Below are 17,287 nucleotides of genomic sequence, written 5' to 3'. Positions count from 1 at the left end.
TCTTTGTTTAAAAAAAATATAACTTCTTTCAACATATAGCACAGGTCAATTTTCTCAGCCTCCTTCTGACTGTTAAAGAATTTGGGCTGTCAACAGCACCCCAGCACCTACCTATCTTCTATCACATTTTATGCCTATTATGCTACTTGCCTAGCAAAACCAGGCATTTTAATGGTGTTTTTCACATGGCAGTTTCACTATACTTACAGAAACACTTGGAGATACAACTGTCCTTTTAACACAAGGTGGAAAAGTTTAGAACACAAGGATGCAGAAGAGAGGCTACTAATATTTGCTATGTTATTCAGCTTGCCAATTTTAACAGCCTGAAGGAACCTGTTGTTCACTTTATACTATTACTAGAAAGCACAGCAAACATTTGCGGCTTACAGGCTGAACTATGCAAGAGAATTGACACCTTCTGTTTACCAAAAAGTTCATCCCTTTTACTGTTTCAGGAAAGGCAAACACACTTTCAGTCTTCAGGTTAAAATAATACTCAGGAGACAGTCTCAAATTTTTGTAATGCCTTTCCTTAAAGACACATTTCTAGGAAAGAGGATCATCTACTCTCATCATTTAGTGGATCTGTAACTATTACCATATATAACATTGACTTGTTACTTCAAGGGCTAACTTAAATGCAGCGAAATGAAATTATCAAACAGCATCAACTAGGTGAATGAAAAGCTGTAGAAATTTTAATCTCTTAAACTAGCATCCTGTTTCTTTTCTTAATCACATCTACACTACTAAGCACATTTATTCTGAAGGAACATACAGAAGAATGCATCATTTACATGGAACAACTTACTCTTTTTAAAAACATTCTAGTAAGTAAAGAATATGATTAAAATAAAAAGACTAGACTAGAATAGAATATGTTTCTGACTGAAAAGTCCAACACATCAGACAAGAATCCTTATAAAAGGAAACAGATGCCAGAGTTGAAGCATGTGGGTGAGGTAAAGAAACTGGGAGGCAAAGAAACAGGGAGGCATAAACAGCTTTTCAACAGAAGCTTTGATGAAATAAAGGTTGCAAATAACACCACATGTTCTTTCAATGAAGCATGAGCTCCGAAATGTGTATGAGGACTTTGCTGTCTCAAGACCTGAATGGTGAATGGCCCAGCAGCCACTGTGTGTACTTCAGAAATCTGTTGAACTATACCTTCACCTACACTCCTGCAAAGCTGAAATGCATTATCTGGGAAACGCAGGTGAAATCTTACACTACAACAATCAAATGCATTTGATAATAGAAATCAGTGTTACAGTCAAACTCAGGAACAGTCTAGTGAAATCAAGGGGAATATATGCGTGATTTAATATAGCATATTCCGAGATACAGACTTTTTCCCGTATAATCCAAGATTTAAGACAGCTGCAAAAATAGCAAAAAAAGAAGTATGTCCAATGAGATGAATTTACAGTTCTTCTCCTCCCACCCTACTCACAGCACCCACCAGGTACCTTTATTTTTTTATACCAGTCCTCCTCATCACCAGTAACACTCAGGTAATAATACTCTAGGCCTTATGCAATGTTCTAGGCTTACAGATGAGAAAAGCTATGAAAACATGGTACTACATTCACAGACTGTAGTGTCATACCAAATCAATCTCATGTTACTACATAATTCAAAGAACAACTATCTTCCCCCCCCCCCCCCCAGTGTAATTGTATGGAAGTTAGCAAACTCAAAGACAGAGTAAAAGAAAATAGAATTTACAAACCAGAGCTGTGAAATGTTTTACAGGTAGCTACCCTAAATACTAAACTCAAACAAGAATGAAGGCTACTTTGCAAGTCAGCTACTAAAGAGAGAATGAAAAAAAAGAGTACTTTTGTTCTCAACTACAAACAGAGTAGTTCATAATACATTGTACCTTTTCCACAAAAATCATACTTTTCTTACTTCCTCTCTAAGCTTTCTCTTTATCCCACACTCCTGCAAGTCAGAACCAGTCCTAATTGTAGATTTTACAATTTTTTACAATTAAATTTTACCTCTTAGAAGCATTTTTGACAGTTCGTACACTCAAGAACCAAAGCTTGCTGGACTGATTTACACTGCAAATCTGTAGACCTGAGTAACAAAATTTGTTTGCGTTCTGGAAGAGAAAAAGAAAACTATTTTTGTTAAAGACGTCAATCCAGTAAAACTCAACCAAGTACCTTATTAATGGCTGGATGTACTTAGAAAAAAAATGCATTATAAATATCTAGAAAAGAAACTGATCTATGGCAAATTGATCACGGCAAAATAGATCCACTATGTAAGCTTCTGAACAGCTGTACATTACTTGTGACTTAAGCTGCTGGACTTTACCACACCACCAAGAAAACATCACAATTATTTTGTTGCATCAGTGAAGGTACATACCATATGTTAAATCTTGGAACTGAATCAGCAAGCTTGCTATGCTAATAAATAGAACCGCTAAACACTGAAATTCCTATCTCTATACTATTCTTTTCCAAAAGCCCAAATATAGCAAGTGATTAACATCCCAGACAAGTCAGAAAGGTTGCAACAGCACAAACATAATAGTGATGAGAGACCCATTATGCCCATGTAGATCAGGTATGTGTTACATCAGGTTAGCCACTGAAACCTTTAAGAGGAGCAGCAGCTCTTTACATAATCTCAAGCAGCAAAGTCTAATTCAAAACGCATCCATCGAAGGACCACAAGCAGCAAACCCTGCACATTAAAGTCAGTATCTCTGCAAGACAACAATAGCTGGAAAGGCCTTTCCTGGATTTAAGTACTGCTTCATTTTGACATATAAAAGAGGAAGCTTCTTATTTTAAGAATTTCAACAAAAGAACAAGGTGTTTCAGAGATGATTAAAGTATGACACTGGCTGTTTGGCAGAAGTGTGCATCACTAATCAGATCTACTGCTACCTTGTCACAAGATTCCATCAGAAGATGTCTTCAGAAACCCCAAAAGTCATGTACAAAGCAGGAAAAGAGGATTGGATGATTAAGGCTATCAAAAAGGATTATGAGGAACAACTTAACAAGATGCAAAGCTGTGCTTGAGAAAGGATAAAATAGCTCAAAAGCCCAAAAACCTGCTACGTGAATTTCATGATCAGAAGAGACGCTGATGAGGTTTTTCTTCTTTTTTTTTTTCTTTTAATACCAGAGAGGTTTCCCTGATCCTATACAGGGAAAACTTGTCCCAAATCCAATTTTTGGTAGAAAATACTTCACAACAAAATCTGTTCCTAATAACTTGGAATTCACCAAAATCACCACTCACTCAATACTACATTTGTATCAGAAGAATGTGAAGCAGTAATCTTTTCTTTTTTTTATTAAAAGCATTAAGACATCCATAATAGTCAAACTAGCCTAAAGTAGAATCAATGCAACACTTGAATAGTTATGACTATATCAAGATGTCAACACAGATTTTGTAAATGGAAGTAGTATCTGAAAGAAAACCTTTGGAATTATTTCCAAGGATCAGTGAACCACAAAGGAAATCCCGTTATCCACCTGGATTTCCAAGGCTTACGAACAAAATAAGCTTACATAGGAATAGAGGGAAGACTTTCATTAAGATCTTTAAAGAAGTGTTTTAAACAGAAACAAGCAGCTAGAACTCTTAGTTTCAGTCTTAAAGGAGGGTCACTAGTGAAACCCCAAATTGCCCTACACTAGTCAGCATCCTCTTAAGTGATCTGGCAAGGGAACAAAGAGTAAAGCAGAAAAGTCTGATACTGCAAAGTTACCTAGGATAAGGCAGCTCAAGAACTGCAAATGGACATTAAAATACAGACTGCACAATGAAGTAGCAGGCAGTTTGAGACAGGATACATATAAGCACAACAGAGGCACATGAGAAAATTCTGTCTTTACAAAGATGCAATGACAGGCTCTGCACCAGCTCTAAACACTGAGAAACAAGATCTTGAAATAAGAATCCTGTTAAAAGGTCAGTTCAATACTTGGTAGCCAAAAAGAACAGGCAAATGGGATGTTAATAATCAGGAAACAAAGTACAAGACAGAACAAGATAGCCCAAGATGTAAGAATACTGGGACACTATCACACACAGGTCTGATTCATCCAAGTCCCAAAGACACAACAGAACTGAAAAACATACAGATGTGATAAACATCTAGAGGCATGAAACAGCTTCAATAAAAACAACCATTAAATAGACTGGAAAACAGACAAGTGTCAGGCAATTCAACTTTTTCCCTCTTTCCTTCTCTCTTTCAAGTCAGCTGCAAAGGGCACTCATAGACTGCCTCAGACCTATGGCTGGCAGCAACGACAACCTTAGTAACAGCCTCAAGACAAAAAAAAAAAAAAAAAGGATCTTTACATAATGCTTACTTTAACTGAGGAACACCTTGCCACAGTACACTGCTGATCTCAGAAGCTCATACCAGCTCAAGATGAGACAAGACAAATTCATACATAAAATCCATAGCAAGCTGAACAATGCACTGCCTGTAGCCCAGGTAGCCTGAGAACCATCGATCATTTAAAACTGAGATCTTATTCCAGGAAATATCACCATAGGCTCACATTAATATATTCATCTCCCAACATTTGGCATTGGCCTCTAATAGTCTCACCCCATACAGCTGTTTATATTCCTAGTACCAATCATCTCTACTGCCAAAGCCCAACAACTGTGAAAAGCACCTCGAAGCTGATGTCAGGATTAAACTGCTCCAAACATGTCCCACTCTCCTTTACACACAGATGTGAGCACCTGTCATGCAAAGTCTTCTCAATGTTTTACTACTGTAGCTCAGCCTTTCTGACCTCTAGTACTATGTGTCCTCTCAAGTCTACTGCTGCCACAATATTTTCATTCCATTACTGAAAGCATCAGCCCCGAATGCTACGCTAGGTATCCATTTTGCAAGGAATCTTTGATCTCTACCTACACCACTCAACTTAGTTGACCGCAAAAAAAGAGGTGTTCTGTTCTTTCGACAATTCATCCAACAGCTACCAGCAAACTCTGCTATGTACCAAACTTTAGCCATGAAAAACAAATCACTCAACCACATCCTGACACTCTCTCAAGCCCATCTCCAGGAATCTACTGCGACTAACAGGCAACCACTCCCACCCTCCTCGCATACTACAGTATATACTGACTAGTTCTGCCCCAGTGCTAAAGCCAGATTAAGTAAAAATTGAGTGTACATTGCCAGCACTGCTTGCCTCACATTAAGATCACTACAGGTATCCACCTAACACCACAGATAACAGACACTAATGATTTAACAGTGGTGCGCATGAAGCGTAACCCACTGTGTTGACTCTTTATTAGAGGGTATTAGAGCACTGTAAGTACAGGGAAGAGTTAAGATGCCACCCTTGCAAATCCATTAAAGCCTTTACATGCGCTAGACATGCCAGTGCAGACAGTAAAGGCTACACAGAGTTTCCAAAGTCTGCATTTTTTCAGCTCAGCCGAAGTACAACAGAATTTGCAAAAGGGGCTGACAACATGGCATCCCTACACATTAATTTGCATTGCCCATCTCTGACAGCAGCATAATAAGCAGCAAGGGTTGACAAACATGCAACTAGAGCTATGGAAGGTCCTGAATGCAATACATTTTTAGTGCATTGTACAAAACCCAGTAATTAAGTTTACCTTGGTTACCAAAGTTTAGCAATGTACCATAAAAGCAAAAAGACCAGTACAACTGGAGTTAAGAAACGCTTCAGCAAAAGGTGAAGGAATAAACAAAACTTACAATAGACTAACATAAACGAATATAGTAACACCACCACATCCGAACAGTTACAGAAACGAAACTCTGGACATGCAATGCTAATTAGCCTGGGCAGAGCACCATACTAATGTACCATAACACTTCTAGTGTCCACAATAAGCCCCAACAAGCCAGTTGTGTTGTTTCTGCACAGCACTGCAACGTATCAAGCAGATACGCCAGGTATTTTAGCACTAATCTCATTCAACATCTACAATTAATCTGAATATATAGTTGAAAGTATTAAGCAGAACAGACTTGTATTGTTAAAAATGCCCTCTTTACTTTGTTAAATTCATATTAAGAAGCAGAATAATTAGGTATGATTTTATACTACTAATAAACTATTAGCTACATCTTAAGAAAAAGTGCCTTATTACCTGTATACCCAACCAATGCAAACCTAGCAGTAGAGTCCTTAGTAAAAAGAACTGGAACAGCTTGGTGGTACTAGCATTTTGAAACAAAATTTCAGCACTTTTAAAGCCTCTGGATGCTTAAATTACTCATATATTTAAAATATCTACATTACAGAAACAAAAAGTATTACTTTGAAGAACAAAAGTGTCAGACCCCAAGAATACCAGATGTAGTTTAAAACCTCTCAACAGGATACTTTATCAAGAAAGCACATGTAGCTCTGAACATCAGTCACAACAGTTTGAACCTCATAATATTAAAGGACACTTATCTGCATCGCATCTGAAACCAATCATTTTGTCATCCATACTCCTAACCTAAACCCAGACATTTAAGAACTTACACTGTTGCTATCTTAATCACTCTCTTGAAGCAGTGGAATCAGAGAATCATAGAATAGTTAGGGTTGGAAAGGACCTTAAGATCATCTTCTTCCAACCCCCTGCCATGGGCAGGGACACCTCACACTAAACCATCTCACCCAAGGCTCTGTCCAACCTTGACCGCCAGGGATGGAGCATTCACAACCTCCCTGGGCAACCCATTCCAGTGCCTCACCACCCTAACAGTAAAAAACTTCTTCCTTATATCCAACCTAAACTTCCCCTGTTTAAGTTTTAACCTGTTACCCCTTGTCCTATCATTACAGTCCCTAATGACGAGTCCATCCCCAGCATCCCTATAGGCCCCCTTCAGATACTGGAAGGCTGCTAGGAGGTCTCCATGCAGCCTTCTCTTCTCCAGGCTGAACAGCCCCAACTTTCGCAGCCTGTCTTCATACAGGAGGTGCTCCAGTCCCCTGATCATCCTTGTGGACCTCCTCTGGACTTGTTCCAACAGTTTCATGTCCTTTTTATGTTGAGGACACCAGAACTGCACACAATACTCCAGGTGAGTTCTCACAAGACCAGAGTAGAGGCGCAGGATCACCTCCTTCGACCTGCTGGTCGAAAATATGGTTTCACTCTCCTCATCCCTTACTTCCAGAAATCTGGAGATACACAGGTCAATCCAGGGCATCCTAAAGCTCTGCTTTAGGATATAAATAATCAAGCAAGACTATTCACACTTGAGTTTTATGAGAGGGAGAATTTCCTTTACAACACAAAGACTGGCATGCTGCTGTCAGAAGGTGGTAAAAGCACTAGTGGATACAAGTACACCAGAAAAAACGAATGCAGTACATACACAAGAGCAAAGCACAACCTTTACAACACAAAGCATTCCTAAAAATCACCACACCTACCACCAGAATGCCACTGAATATGTGTTTGAAAAAACAATGATGACTTGCACTGCTACAGACCATCTCCACCTCTGAACAAGAAAGCAGAGAGAGCACAGTACTATTTCAAAGCATGCAGGCATTTCATCAAAAGTACTACTACTGCAGCCTGGGAGAGGGTGAACAGAGATAACCCTTCTTAGTCTATTACCAAAAGACAATACAGTAACACTGTGAGCTAATGCATGTCACTCAGACATTGCAGCTTGCTGTAGAAAATCATTAGGAAAAAAAATGCAGAAAACAACATTCATAGCACAGTAAGCTTTAACTTCCATGCACAGGAGCATAAGAGCATCTATAATCAAGTCCTTCTAACTAGAATCTATGTCCAAAGCAGACTGCAAATGAAGACCCTTGACGGTTGCATACACCAGTTTACCACCACTGAAGGTGCTCTGTCAAGAGACCATCACAGTTATGGAAGTGACTGGGCTGACAGTTCCAATCAAGACCAGGCAATGAATGAGGAACGTAAATGAACCAAAGAAACTTCTGCGGGGATCTGTTGCCACCTCCATCTTTTCAGTACATTTTTATTTGAACAGCCAAGTAATACACAAATATGGTTTCAGGAAAATTAAGTTAAACTCACCAGTAGTCAAGAATTACTGCAGAAGGCAGACAGCCACTTCACCAGTGACAATATTTTTGTTATTTCAATCATGCAAGTACTTCACGAATAAAAAAAAATAAAAAAAAAAACACAACTCTAACACCAAACAGAAGCTTGTTTTAGAATACACACTTGTCCAAGATTCACCCTGGGTAACAGAACTCGATGTTTAAAGCAGAAACTGCTTCTCATATTTATAAGTCCACAGTTCCAGCTTCCATGCTCTCCTTCAGCACTAGCTCCCTGCTACTCTACGGAAACTAGAACTACAGAATCACAGATACTGTAGTTGCTAGTGTCCCACTCCCACTGTCAGGTCTCACTGCAGGAATACAGATCCTTGACAGAAGATCAGGAAACACAGCTTTCACCTTCAAAGATATTTAGCCAAGAACTTGTCATTAACACATCAGCAATAGAACTGAATAGTGCAACTGAAGCCTGGCTAAACAATTTTCTTGTCTACGGATTCTCTATACACTTGAAAGGTGACATAACCTTTATTAAGGAAAACCAACTGGAAAAAAAGGTGGGAGCAGAAAATGAAAGATAAGGATATGTCACTGGCATAGGTGGTACTGCCTACAGCTAGAGGACAGAACCTGCAGAGCTCAAATTCAATCCCCAGACCTGCTGGGTGACCTGGGGAACTCCTTCATCCACTTGCCTGGAGATCTACCTCAGTTACACTGACTTGTCTTACATAGATAAATTAAAATGTTAATTCAGTGTTCTACTGCATCTCTATGGAAATAAAACAAATACATTCAGAATATTTTTTAAGATACTACTGGAACTTTAAACATACATCTTAACATAGGACCCAAAGCTCCCAGCGTATGACACCTTCTGTAAGCAATTTTAATTTTCAGTGTCAGTTTGGAATTAAAACACAGTAGTCTTGTCCTTCTCAGGAAAGGCTACAGTTTGAAGAAAAAAAAAAAAAAACCAAAAAAAACCACCCCAAACTTGAAAAAAATATCTTTTAATACTTTTGGCTAACTTTGACATACTCAGTGCCTGACAGTTCCACCCAGAACAGAAAGGGAAGACACTGTCGTTAGGTTAAATCTCCCACTTAATTTCTCCAGCTCTGAAAGCATACCCTGTTATCTTTATCTTTTTCCCTCTACAAATATGCACTGCCTCTACTCCATGGGCATGCAAGGGTCCTGGACTTTAGGAGCTCCAAGACACTATTTTTGAAATGACATCAAAAATCTGCTGTGGTCAATCAATGCACTTTTTCCATGAACCTTTAACACTGGAGATCAACCTTTTCCCCCAGAGTGAAATTTGACAGCTGAAACAAAGAAATCTCAGAGAACACCTGAGAGGCGCTTCTTTCAGGTTTAGTCCCTTCTACACACTGACTGAACCAAGCTGAATACTCAGCCTAAATAACTACTTACTGATATGAGAAACTTATGGCCACAGAATAGGATGAGCTTCTTAGACATGTTCGCTTTAGAAAGTCAAGATTTCAACTCATATATGGGCTGGCTCCATCCTTTTCCATTTCCCTCAAAAATGTTCTAAGACCACATTGACTTTCAGACTTATTTCAGCAAGAACTGGGCACACCCCTTTCAACTGATGTTCTTAACACTCCCCGAAGTAATCAGTCTACTACAGCCTAAGGAAAGGCATTTAAAAATTAGTGGAAGGCTTTTCTTTGCGCTCCTCTGAAGACTTCCACTTTCCTCTTACACTATGAATTGACCTCATGAGCTTTGACAGGCATCCCCCACCCATTTTTGCTTTAATTATTGAAGGTGCCCTTTGACAGTAGCATGAACTTCACCTCTCACGCTACTACAAGGCAAGGCCTAACCCCTCAAATGTGTGAGTTCCCAGGCCCTGCCTGCATCACTGCTTTGGCCAAGAGCCACCCAGCCAGCACAGACTAAGGTCATTTACGAAAGAACACGTTTTTGTGATCCACCATCCCCTATCATCAACCTTGCTGCCACAGCCGGCTCCTGAGGAGTTTGCGTGACCCCCAACCCACGCATCCCCACGCCCGGAAAGGCTGTAGGAGAAGCTCCCGAGGACCCCCATTCCTCTGGGACTGCAGCAGGCCCAGGGGCCCCGGCTGCTCACCCCTGCACGCCGGGGCTGTATTTCCTAGTCTTCCAGGGTGTGCCCGGGCTCTGCAGTGCCGGCTGAGGCGGCTGCCGCTGCTGGTGTGGAGAGTTGTTGATTGCGACGCCGCGGCTGCCGGACAGCAGGTAATTCATCCCATACGTGCTGGCTTTATTTTCTCGTTTCCTACGGCCCGGGTGGTACTGGTGCTGCTGGGGAGAAGCCGGCGGCGGCGGGTGGGGGCTGCGCGCCAGATGCGGGGGCTGGTGGTGCCCGTTCACTTTGTTCTCGTGGAAGTTAAAAAACTCCCCGGGTCCGGGTCCGCTGCCCAGCAGCCCGGGAGGAGCCACCGCCGCCGCCCGGGGGCCACTGGAGGAAGAGGAGGAGCCGCCGCCTCCACCGCCGCTGCACGATCCCGAGGAAGAGAAACCGGGGCTGTCGGTGCCGGACTCCACCGACGAGCAGGAGGACGAGGAAGACACGGAAGGCGACTTCTGCAGCCGCCGCCCTCCGTCGCCGCCGCCGTTGACCGCCGCGGGGCCGGCGGTGGCAGGGGGAACCAGTCCGGTTAGCAGCGCCGGCGGAGAAGGCGAAGGCGAAGGAGGCGAGGAAGAGGAGCAGCAGGCACCGCCGCCGGGCGCGCCGAGCCGCACGCAGCTGTGGCCACGGGGCGGGGAGGCGGCGGCGGCTGAGTCCAGCGCCGGGGAGTTAAGGCAGAGGTAGTGCGGGAAGCTGGCGCCGCCCCGGCCCCCCACGCCCTGCGAGGTCTCCCAGATCTGCATCCACAGCGCATTCGCGGGGCCTTTCTGCTCGGGCTGGATCCAGGCCACGCGGGGATCCATCCACACCCGTCCGCCGCCGACCCTCACGGCCCGGCCAGAGCGCCGCGCCGCCGCCCGCTCACCGCTTGCCGCGCACTCTCTCGCCTCGGCGCGCCGGGCCCGGCAGCGGCGCTAGACGCGACCCGGGAGCACCGGCATGTGTCGTGCGGGGGGAGGAGGGCAGAGCCGGGGGAGGCGAGAGCGGCTGAGGAGGAGCGAAGGCGGCGCAAACTGTACCCTGCCCGGAGCGCTCCCCTCGCCGTTCCAATGTGGCGTCCCCCTCACCAGGGCCAGAACCGGCACTGCGCATGCCCCGCGGATTTTAAACCTTCACCGGAGACGGCCGCCCTGGCAACCGCACATGCGCGGTGCCCGACGTGAGACCGGCGGCAACGGAGAGGGGGAAGGACGTCGGGAAGGCTTCCCTCGGCTACCCCCCGCTCGCCCCTTGCGCATGCGCGCCAGGCAGGCGTCGGAAGGGTTAGGAAGCTTTGGGGCTGAAGGAGGGGCTTCGGTGCCCAGCTGCGCCTGCGCGGGGTGGCCCCGGCTGGGAGGAGAGGGGGAGGCCGCTGCTCGTAGTAGGTGTAGCAGCCGTCCCCTGGTCGTGGTTTTTCGCAGGCAGCGCTTGTGGAGCTGAGTGCTAGCTCTTTGGAGAGGTGTACCCCTGTGCCCGCAGACATAAGAGGGCGAATTCTGAAGAGTAACCGAGATGAGCAGCAGGGATTGACAGACCTGCTTCTAAAGGGGCTGAATGGCCTGGGGTGCTGGGCAGGGCTGACCCCTGGGAGGAGGCCCAGGAGCGGCAGGAGCAGCACACAGTGTGTGAGTGAGGGGAAGTTTTCCTTCCCGTTTGCCTGGCGCCGGGAAAGCCCTGTGAAGTGCTACATTTCCACTGGATACACGGGGGGGGGGGGGGGGGGGGGGGGGCTTGAATCTCGGGGGATCAGCGCTGTTCCAAGGGATGTCTCTCACTCTGGGTGGTTTTGATGTGCAGTGGTGACTGGGTGAAGTACATATGGCTGTGTTGGATCAAATACCAATACGCTGTGTTTCTCCCGTGGTCTAAAGGTCAGTTTAGCTGTCCAGAATGATGTCCACACCTGTTCTCTCTCTGATTCTGTCATTTGGCCTTTTCTTTGAGCAGCTTCAGCACCCGTATGGATCAAGTACTCCCCAGGGTACCCCCAGAGCCTCCAGTGTTCAAGGAATCATGACTCTGTTCAATACAGTACATGCTTTAGAGTTGTACGTACATATTGTCAAGGGAACCATAAATACAAGACAGTTATACAACAGTTGTATGGTACATCTTGGGTGATGAAACAAGTTACTGCCAGAGAAAATGAGGAGAGGTCCAGCTCTCCATAATTCTGCTACTCATTTTCCCTGCTCCCTGATATCTATCGGTGAGCCAATTTAACTTGTTAATTCAGCAGAAAACCATATAGGAAGAAAAGTAATAGTTTTCAGCAGTTCATTTTTAATGAGTTTAATTTGTGATCAAAGCTGGCACTAAAACAGGGTTGGAAAGAGGGCAAGAGGGCAGGACTGTTATTTGTTAGCAGAGGGCAGTTGTATTTCATGCAGCTGTTTTCTCTAACTGTTCCCTTGGACTTAGGAGCAAGAGAAACTGGAAGTCACTTAGAGCAAGTCATTCATATGTTAAGAAACAAATCTCTTTCCAGGATTATCAGCCAAATTAAACACAAAAGTATGCAATAAAGTAACCAAAACTAAACCACATGAAAGAGCCATTAAGCTTGTCTCATATAAAAGCACATTCACCAAAATTTCCATCTGATGAAATCAAAGCACCCTTCTGACTTGATTAATCACCTGCATAGATTTCAGCTGCTTGAATTACTGACAGCAGTCCTTGGTTTTACAGTTCATCTTCTCGAAGGATGTTGGATATTTTTGTTTTGTTTTTCACTGAACTTGGGGACAAACAGGTCCCTTAAATCCATTCTTTTTATCTAAATGCCATGAGAAATAAACCACAGAATTATACTGTGTCTTTCTTCTTTTAACCCTGAATACTTTGCATTCTTGCCTCTATGATGGCCTGGATTCAGGAAGGAGAGGCTTGGATCAGCAGTATTTCTGCAAGGCTAGGTGGTATGGTGTGCTGGTGTTTGGAATGGTTACTCTGTATATCCACTTTGAAGTACTGAGGAGGCTGTAGATCCCAGATCTCAACCTTTTTAGTTCTGTGTTCTGACTTTTTCACACAGCAGGTGAAGATCACATCTTAAAGCTGCTGAGTTACTTAATGAATACTGATAAGTATTTTGGGGAAAAGAAAAAAAAAAAAAGGAAAAAAAAAGACACAAGGACTGATCTTAAGGAGGTAATTCCAAGCTCTGCAGATTCATGACTGCTTTTCTTTATTTCATTCCCTGCCCTGCTGCCATTTTTTAAAAGTCAGTGTTTTCAAAAGGGACCTGATTTCCCACTTTGCTTATCTCCAGCTTCATTTTGAGGTCTAGCTGCTAGAGACTGCTGCCTTGTAAGAGGCAATAACTCAAAAGCATCTTTGACTGAGACACAGTATTCCTGACACTTTCACCAGTCTCAGCGCTGTCTTGAAAGGGGTCAGGCTGTTTCCTGAAGTAGCTACAGTCTTCTGAGAAGTGCTTGCCTCTCAGCGACTTAAACTGCGTTCTGTAGAAAGAATTTATGAAGCTACAATGGTGCTCTGTTAGTTTTTTCCTGTGGGATCGAGGCAGCAAATACCTTGTGAGTGTAGTAGACCATGGGATGGAAGTTCTGGGCACAGTCTACTCAGGGGTCCACATCTGAAGAACACAGAGAAGAAGAAAGGCTCTTTCAAGAAATCTATAAGCAATGCTTTGTTAATACACCAGTTCCCCCATGTATCCTATGGTGGTCACCAAAGCTTGCGGCAAGTAACTGAACTATCTCTGCAGAAAAGGAGACAAATGTTGCCTTCATAACTACATGTAATATGAAGAAATAACACCCAATGGCCTGTTGTGGCACAAGGACAAGAAGAATTATGTCTTCTAACATCAGCTCTTACTCTTACAGCATCTTTACTAAATAAAGCACATTTCTAATCTTGTCAAAGTAACAATTTCCCTCTAAAAGTAAGTGAGAATTTACTTTGCAAGGATTGATTTTTTTTTTTCATTTTCTTTTTAAGACTGGTTGAATTTAATTCAGTTGTCCTTTCCTGAATGAAACTACTCACTGAATGTAAGACTCAGACAGTTTGAAAGTCAAATATAGTTTTGATCATCAGAAAAAATTGCTTTCTTTTGAAAAGAGTTTCCTTCCAAATGATGAACTTATGAGGGCACAGATAATGAAAAGATACTAACCTCAGGAGACACAATGCCTTGTTTGTCTTGGAGAAGTTTAAATGCTTAATTCAGATTATTAATGTCATATTAAAATGTCTCGTACTAGCGTTGACTGTCTCACACCATTAACACAATATGCTCATGTCTACTCTCTTTTCATCACTTCAGTTTCTTTAAGGCAGTATTTAACTTTGAAGTTATAGAACTAATGACTAAACATGTAGGCTTATTACTTCTGAGGTCATTTAATTAATCTGTTATAAAGTGTTTTAATGTGGCTGCTTGTCACAGAGAACACAACCACAGCTCCTTCTTGGATGAAGACTGTATTTCAGTTTCAGCTTCAGCCAAATACATCTTTCATTTGGCAACACTGACAGTACCAGAGTCTTTGGTAACCTTATAGTTGATGACTTTGACATCAGTTCCATGTTCTGATGACTGCAGTTCCAGTTAGAATCATAGAATTGTAGAATCATAGAATAGTTAGGGTTGGAAAGGACCTTAAGATCATCTACTTCCAACCCCCTGCCATGGGAAGGGACACCTCACACTAAACCATACCACCCAAGGCTCTGTCCAACATGGCCTTGAACACCGCCAGGGATGGAGCATTCACAACTTCCCTGGGCAACCCATTCCAGTGCCTCACCACCCTAACAGTAAAGAACTTCTTCCTTATATCCAATCTAAAGTTTTGCTGTTTAAGTTTTAACCTGTTACCCTTTGTCATATCACTGCAGTCCCTAATGAAGAGTATATCCCCAGCATCCTTATAGGCCCCTTTCAGATACTGGAAGGCTGCTATGAGGTCTCCACGCAGCCTTCTCTTCTCCAGGCTGAACAGCCCCAACTTTCGCAGCCTGTCTTCATACGGGAGGTGCTCCAGTCCCCTGATCATCTTCGTGGCCCTCCTCTGGACTTGTTCCAACAGTTCCACGTCCTTTTTATGTCAAGGACACACTGCTGGCACATGTTCTGTGAATGGTTCAGATAGTTTAGTAAGTAATAACAATTGAGTTGAATACCTACATGGGATATATGCGGGGCAGTGTTGCACAATGCTTGCTAGTCTATCTTTTTAACAAGCTCTCTGAACTCATTAACTCAGATACAGACAGATAGTGTCTCATACTTTTCAGTGGCTCGGTTTACACCCCTGGAAAAGATGAGATGCAAATACAGCATACCCGTGTGATGCAATCTTAGTTCTGTTCTCTGAAACTGTGAATTGGCTCAGGTGTGATTCCACCAGGGTGACACAGCAGCTGAGAGGTGACCAGCAGGTTCTCCAAGAGTTCGCATGCTTCAGGACATCTCCAGGATTTTGTCCCATATGACCTTCATTCTGGTCACCCACAATCTTGCTGCAAGCCTCTTACGCATCACCACATTTGTGGTCACCAGATCTCCTTCCTCATAGCCGTTGCAGCACATGGGATGGATGGAGAAGGCACAGAGAGTAGGGCTCAACAGTGTATCTGACCAGACTTGTGTCTGCTGGAGCAGGAAGAGAGAAGACCTGAACAAACCACAGTCTTGAGCTGGAAGGGGTGTGAGACACAGGCTGTCCTGCCAGGGAGGTGCATCTCTAACAAGTTGCCTTCAGAATGTGCTAGTCACCAGGAGACAGTGTTGGGGAGGATGTAGAGACTTTCCTTAGCTGCAGTCTTGTGAATTTTTTGTCAGTAAATACATTTCTGGATGGGGGAGTGGAGATACAGTTTTCATCTCTGAAAATGAGCTGATCACAATGGGGACACAAGCAGAATACTAGAACAGGAGTTTCTGGTTCTTACAAGGCATGATTTGGGCATTCTTCATATGTGTCCTCTGGAAACACATGCTTCTACCTTCTTCAAAATGGCTTCTCCCTCCCATTAAAGAAAGCCTGGCATGGGTAACCCTGAACAGGCTAAAATCATGTTATCTGTCCCTCCTTAAATCTTTCAGTTCTTCCTCTGTTGCTCTGTCTCCTCTTCTGATGAACACTGAGCATCAGCCAAATTTAGGGTGTTGAGGCATATTCAGAGCCAATTAAAGTGCAGAGGCTGAAACAGCTGTCAACGACCAGCCGCCTCCTCTTCCCATCCGTCCTTCCCCACCCCTACAAGAGTTGCCAGCCCTATGTCAGAGGAGCTGAACAGATGATAAATCAACAGCTGAGCAGCTGCAGCTCCCAGCCAGGCATGTTCATACACATGAAAACCCTTCCCTAGCTGCCTGTATGAAATAGCTGAGCGATAAATGGAGAGAGCGTGGGAGGTGGCTCGCACGCCATTCAGTGATGCCTGCAGCCAGGGAAGCAGCTTGGGGGAGAGGCTGCATGGACAGCCAGGTCTGGTCCTTGCCTCATGCTGCTGGGTGCGTGTCAATGCTCTGAGACCTTTCAGCACTGCACACGTTGTATAGATGTGCAGTACTACAAGAGGAGCAAGATAAGCATGTCACTTTGATATACCCACATTCTTTTTCCATTGATATATTTGGGGCTTTAATAGGGATTTCTTTTAAAATTCTTCTTTATTATGAGTATTTATCTTGGCTTACTACACAGTAGTTAAATACTTATACAGCAGTTTTTACAGTTTTCAGTGACTTAAAACATTTAATTATATGTATTAAGTCACTAAAAACTAAGTGTTCTGTATCAGTGGTGGTCTATGTAAATTTTCAGATTGTTATTGTGTTATATTTTGTTTCTGTTCCTCATCTAGAGAAAGTTTGGAAGGATACAGGGTTTGGAAGGTTTGTTTAGGAATTTCTGCCTTTAAGACGTGGCAGTTTTCTTAAGAGAGAATGTGCTGCCAGCACTAACACCTAATTGAAGACAATTAGATCTTACCTCAAAACCTTATTTAGTCATAACAAATTGTGATAAATTAAATTGTGATAGCAAGATGTCCTGGATTCAGCAGTAGCAGTCATTTTTCTCCTTCTTAGTAGCTGGTGCAGTGCTGTGGTTTT

At 43.3% G+C, this 17,287-nt stretch overlaps 1 protein-coding gene across 7 annotated transcripts in view; it reads right to left on the bottom strand.

Moving 5' to 3' along the window:
* TENT4A (terminal nucleotidyltransferase 4A) overlaps positions 1-11,532 on the bottom strand; it is a 60,565-nt gene extending 49,033 nt beyond the window's left edge. For 2 of the 7 annotated variants that reach the window (XM_061449183.1, XM_061449188.1), the window contains exon 1: positions 10,192-11,528. In XM_061449183.1, coding sequence (XP_061305167.1) covers positions 10,192-11,015 — 824 coding nt within the window. In that variant the 5' untranslated portion in view covers positions 11,016-11,528. Of the gene's footprint in view, positions 1-10,191 lie in introns of all 7 variants that reach the window. The other 5 variants (XM_061449182.1, XM_061449186.1, XM_061449187.1 and 2 more) reach the window with 4 other exon arrangements.
* Positions 11,533-17,287: the final 5,755 nt, after the last annotated feature.

Source organism: Pezoporus flaviventris, unplaced genomic scaffold, assembly GCF_033815535.1.
Source record: "Pezoporus flaviventris isolate CSIRO_AGI_PZ_B2104156 unplaced genomic scaffold, CSIRO_AGI_Pfla_v1 ptg000007l, whole genome shotgun sequence".
NCBI lineage: Eukaryota > Metazoa > Chordata > Aves > Psittaciformes > Psittacidae > Pezoporus > Pezoporus flaviventris.
Note: the sequence above shows the minus strand (reverse complement) of the source record. Positions and strands in the feature narration are given on the sequence as shown.